General features: G+C 44.0%; 1 protein-coding gene across 3 annotated transcripts in view; it reads right to left on the bottom strand.

Annotated features, from left to right (window-relative positions):
- Positions 1-2,095, bottom strand: part of METTL17 (methyltransferase like 17) — a 7,247-nt gene extending 5,152 nt beyond the window's left edge. Inside the window, exons 1-4 of one of the 3 annotated variants that reach the window (XM_021711569.1) lie at positions 1,823-2,095; positions 1,532-1,685; positions 1,310-1,444; positions 347-428 (exon numbers count right to left, since the gene is read on the bottom strand). In XM_021711569.1, coding sequence (XP_021567244.1) covers positions 347-428; positions 1,310-1,444; positions 1,532-1,685; positions 1,823-1,903 — 452 coding nt within the window. In that variant the 5' untranslated portion in view covers positions 1,904-2,095. Of the gene's footprint in view, positions 1-346; positions 429-1,309; positions 1,445-1,527; positions 1,686-1,822 lie in introns of all 3 variants that reach the window. The other 2 variants (XM_008056488.1, XM_021711570.1) reach the window with 2 other exon arrangements.
- Positions 2,096-5,176: the final 3,081 nt, after the last annotated feature.

Consider the following 5,176-nt stretch of genomic DNA (forward strand, 5'->3'; position numbering starts at 1 on the left):
CCTCAGCCTTCCAAGTAGCCAGAATTACAGGCATGTGCTACCACGCCCGGCTGATTTTTTGATTCATTGTAGAGATGAGGTCTCACCTGCCCAGGCGGGTGTCGAACCCGCGGGCTCAGGCAATCCACTCAGGCAATCCACCTCAGCCTCCCAAAGGCGCGGGATTACAGGCTGAGCCACCGAGCCTGGCTCAGGGCTCTGTCTTTGATTCCCCATTACAGAAGGGTCCTGGGGGAGCCTTAAAATCCAGGTAGCTTTTTCAAACACTAAATTGATTATGTAATTATATCCCCCTAACTCTCTCTCAAGTCTAACTTTTCTTTTACTCCCTTTCTAGCCCCCTTACCTCAGTTTTTGCCAATGGTAGGTAGTTTTGCGCAGGGCATGTAGCACTGCCCTGTGAAGTTTCTCCTCTGTCTGAGGTGTGTCTGGAGTGAGAACAAGGACTGGAAGTAAGGACCTAAGGAGAATAGGGCTGAGATCCAATATTTGAATATATTACCCATCCAGCTCTCCCTGAATTCCACCCAAGAAAAGCTTCAAAGCTCAAGAGAGAAGATAAATTTGGAGAAGAACTTCAGGTAAGAATAGCAGTAACAGCTACTACTACCAGAGTATATCAAATAGTATTTTGCCTTTAAGAGCATGTTATTCATTTTAACCAATCCCATCACACAGGTTTTTAATATATATATATTATTAAAGGGAATATGGTAAAAATTCAAAGAGTAGGATAAGCATATTTTTTTGTGGATTTCCTCACTTCCTAAAATGTAAGGTTGTGACTATCCGCAATATTCCTATGGGAAGAAAGGAGCTTGAAAACTTAAGTCATATAACTATTCAGTTCAGTACTATTTAACAAGTACCTACTGATCAGCTGCTTTGAGCCAGGTACTGTGGGGGTGTACAAGGAATACAAAATGAATAAAAGGCAGATCTGTAGTATGAAGGAACTCACAATCATAAATTTTCCTATACCTGAGAACAATACAGGAACTTTACTTCACCTGAATAAAAACTTAGAAGGTCCTCATCCAGTGGACTTGCAGGTAAAATAAAAATAAAAACAAAGATCTAGATGTCAACAGTATACTGGAGCACTTTCTGATCTTTACCTAAACCTCAAAGGCAGTCTCTGGAATAATCTACCTTCTCTTATTGAGGCATCACTGTAACAACTGCTCTCCTCAGAACATCAAATAAGAAACCGCAGTCTCTATTTGAAAGACTGTAAAGTTATATCTTGCTCTTCACTTCCCACTGATATTTCAATCTGGGTTACTCTTCAATTATTCTTAACTCCTACCTGGGTCTTCCAGGAATTTTTTCTCAAGTTGCATTGCCCGTTTTTGCAACTCCTCTGGCTCTACAGGCAAATGTCGACTCCAGAGATAATTGGTCAGTGCTTGCACCTGTTTCTCCACATTGGGCATTGCGCTCTCTATGGGCCAAAGATGAATAGCGGAATCACTTGCAAGCAGGCCCAGTGCCATTTCTTCTTTGACCCATCATACCCAACCATACGCACCATGCAACAGCAATCGCGCAGCGTTAGCCAATGCCTCCGGTAGCCGTACGTGTGGCAGTTGCAGGATGCCAGGGTGTTGGCGATGGGGTCTCTTCTCCAGAAAATGGGACTTGTTATCTACCTGGGTCACGCCAGGCACGAGGGCGGCGAGCGCCTGCAGGACGTGAAATAAAAGCTGATGTACCGGGCAGGAAGGAAGGTTGCGGGCTCTCGCTAGGAGAAAGCGCTCCCCCTTGGCGTGGAGATCCAGACTCTCTCCGAGAGCAGAGAGTAGGGAGAGTAGGCACTCACCCGGGTCTGGGGAACTCCTTGAAGGCCGTGGCACCATCTGCCTGATGTCAATAGGTACCTAGGCCCCCGCGCGGTCGCCATGACTCCGGAGGTAAACCGGAAGCGGAAATATAGGTGACCGTGACCCTACTGGGTCCCGACACCCGGCGAGCATCCTACGCAGAACTCCGTCCGACGTCGTCAGCCAATGAGAAGAGCGAGTGCTTGCCAGCAGCCAATAAGCAATGGATATGTAAATTCCCCTTAGGCAGAAGCCTCGTGTGGGCGGATTTGGGCAGACGTTCCTAAGTATTCAGCGGGAAGCGGTGTGGCCCGAGGGCTGGCTTGAGCCTTGTCACTCTGGCCAGAAATCAAGATAGTGTGCGGGACGGTGTGGGAGCGGGCCGTCGACGGGCTTCTTCTCTTGAAGTACTCTGCTTTGACTTAAAATGACTAGCTCAAGTGTTGGCAAAATAAAATATCCCTGTCACTGCAGGTCAGCTGAGATACAAGATTGTGTTAATTTTTTCTTATAGGGAAGTAGCAGAACGTAGGGATTAAAGTGCTTGGCCTCTGGGGTCTGGCAGTCTGAGGTTGAATTCTAGAGCCGTGAGATAATAAGAGTTGCTGCCTCGCAAGGCTGTTGGAGTGAGGATTAAATGACATCTGGCCCAATGTAAATGCTCAGTAAATTTATACTACTGTCCGGTGTTTTTGGAAGTTGAAAAGACATAATCACATTTTAATTTTTTTTTTTTTTTTGAGTTGGAGTCTCACTCTGTCGCCCAGACTGGAGGGCAGTGGCCGCTCCCGGCCACCGCAGCCTCGACCTGCTGGGCTCTGGCGATCCTTCCGCCTCAGCCTTCTAAGTAGCTGGAACGACAGGCGCGCGCTACCACGCCCGGATCATTTTGATTTATTGTAGGGATGAGGTCTGGCCAAGTTGCCCAGGCAGGTCTCGAACCCGCGGGCTCAGGCAATCCACTCACCTCGGCCTTCCAAAGCGCGGGATTATAGGCTGAGCCACCAAGACTGGCCTAATTTTTATTCTGAATTAATGACTTATTTACAAAATACACTTGGAGGTGGAGATAGTTTGAGACCAACGAAGACAGCACTGGAGAGTGAGAAGGGAGCAGGATGGCTCTACATTTGAAATACAGATGTAAATGTGGATAAACAAAGAAATACCAAAGATAAATACTCCCAGCTTCCAAAGTAAGTAAACGAAGATTAAAAAGATCTCTGAGGAATGTTTGGATAATTTGGTTGGAGATGGTTAATGACTAACTGGTCATCCTACTGAGTCTATGAAAAAGGTTGGTAGCTAATAATTAAATTATATCTGGAAAAGTTCTCAATAATAGAGATGTGAAGCAAGTGGAACATGTGTTTTTGTGGAACAAGAAATTCTGCCACCAAAGATTCCAAATAGTATTGACCTGTGATGAACAGAGGCAACATTCCCAGGAGGCAGAAGCCGAAATTAGTGGACCTTTGGAGAGCTCTGCCGGCCCCAGAGTTTGATGATTATTTTGTGATCCATAGCTCTGTTAAGAGAGCTCCTGAATCCAAACGTAATTCTAGTCAAGATAATGAAAGTGGATTATTCTGTGAAATATCTACACCTCTTCTTTTTCCCATGTTGTTTTAAACCAGGAAATCTCTTGTGTCTTCTTGGAGTCATGGAGACCCATACAAATCTTAAAGTCAACCATGACTCCTCTGTTTCTCTTAAAATTCACATTTAAGCCAGTGACAAATCTTATTGGCTCTAAAGGTTGAGCCAACAAAATTCATCCAGAAAAGAATTGTTCTTTACCACCCTCAGTGTTGTTACTCTGGTGCAAGTCACCATGTTCTGTCACAGTGATTATTGCATTAGCCTCTTAACTAGTCTCTCTTCTTCTGCCTGTACCCCTTACAGCCAATGTTCACAGAGCAGCTGAATAATCCTCTTAAGATAAATAAAATAATGTCACTGCTATGTCTAAAGCATTCCAATAGATTTTCGTAGTGCTCTGTATAGCATCTAGAGTTTAGAGTGATCTCTCCAAGGCCCTACGTGATCTGGCCCTTTAGACCTTATTTACTATCCCATTTCCATGGGTCCTCACAGTTCCAAGGGCACTGGACTCCTTGCTGTTCCTCAGACATTGCAAACATTCCCACTTTTGGCTTTTGTTCTTGTTCATCTCTTTACCTGAATTGCTTTTCCCCTGCCATCTTCATGGCAAGCCTCTTACTTCCTTCAGGCCTCTGCTCAAGTGTTACCTTATTAGAGAGGCCTTCATTGGCTATCTCCACTTCACCTTTTGCAATTCCTTTTCTCAATTTCCCTGCTTTGTTAGTCTCAAAAAAAAAACCCATATTACTATCAGATATGTTATATATCTTGTTATAATATTTTGGGAGGATGGTGGTAGTTGTGATTTCTCTTCTTACCAGAATGTAATTCCCATAAAGGCTATATATATTTCTGTTTTGCTCATTGCTCTATCTCCAAGACCTAGAACATTCCCTGTAGTCACTCAGTGTTTCTTGAATGAAGGAATGAGCAAGCCCTTAGCATGGTAAGCCAGGGCAGGAAAGGAATTGTGTTGCAGGTGACTCTGTTGTTCATCCTGAAATCCACTCGAAGGAAAGGAAACAAACCTTGCTACTTGATTGCTGGAGGAAAAAGGAAGGGAAAGAAACCAAGAAAACAAAATAGCTCACAAATTGTCTTGCTATTCATATATCCTATTTTAAATTACTTGTTAAATGTCTTTCTTCTTTAGATTATAAGCTCCATGCAGGCAGGTGCCATTTCTCTCTTGTTGATAGGAATGGCAGACCTGCCTCCAATGTTTGCAAAGCTCAGAGGGATAGTAAAATGCGACCCTCATACCATATGTATGAATATTTGAAAGTTATAAATCAAGCTAACATGAGTTAAATATGTTCCATCCTTGTATCTTGACAGATATATTTCCATAATGGCAAAATAAAAAAAAATGCGGAGTGATGTTTTTTTGTTTTTTGTTTTTGAGTTGGAGTCTCACGCCGTCGCCCAGGCTGGAGTGCAGCAGCAGGCTCATGGCCAACGCAGCCTCAACCCGCTCGGTTCAGACGGTCCTTCTGCCTCAGCCTTCTAATTAGCTGGAACTACAGGCATACACCACCATGCCCGACTAATTTTTTGATTTATTGTAGAGATGAGGTCTCACCAAGTTGCCAGGGCTGGTCTCGAATCTGTGAGCTCAGACAATCATCTCACCTTGGCCTCCCAAAGTGCTGGGATTATAGGCGTGAGTCACCACACCCTACAGAGTTATGTTTTTTATGTGACAAAAATTTGGTCATATTTCGAAGATGATTGAATTTTTTATTGTG

Source organism: Carlito syrichta, unplaced genomic scaffold (assembly GCF_000164805.1).
Source record: "Carlito syrichta isolate Samal-C Ts95f unplaced genomic scaffold, Tarsius_syrichta-2.0.1 Scaffold302382, whole genome shotgun sequence".
NCBI lineage: Eukaryota > Metazoa > Chordata > Mammalia > Primates > Tarsiidae > Carlito > Carlito syrichta.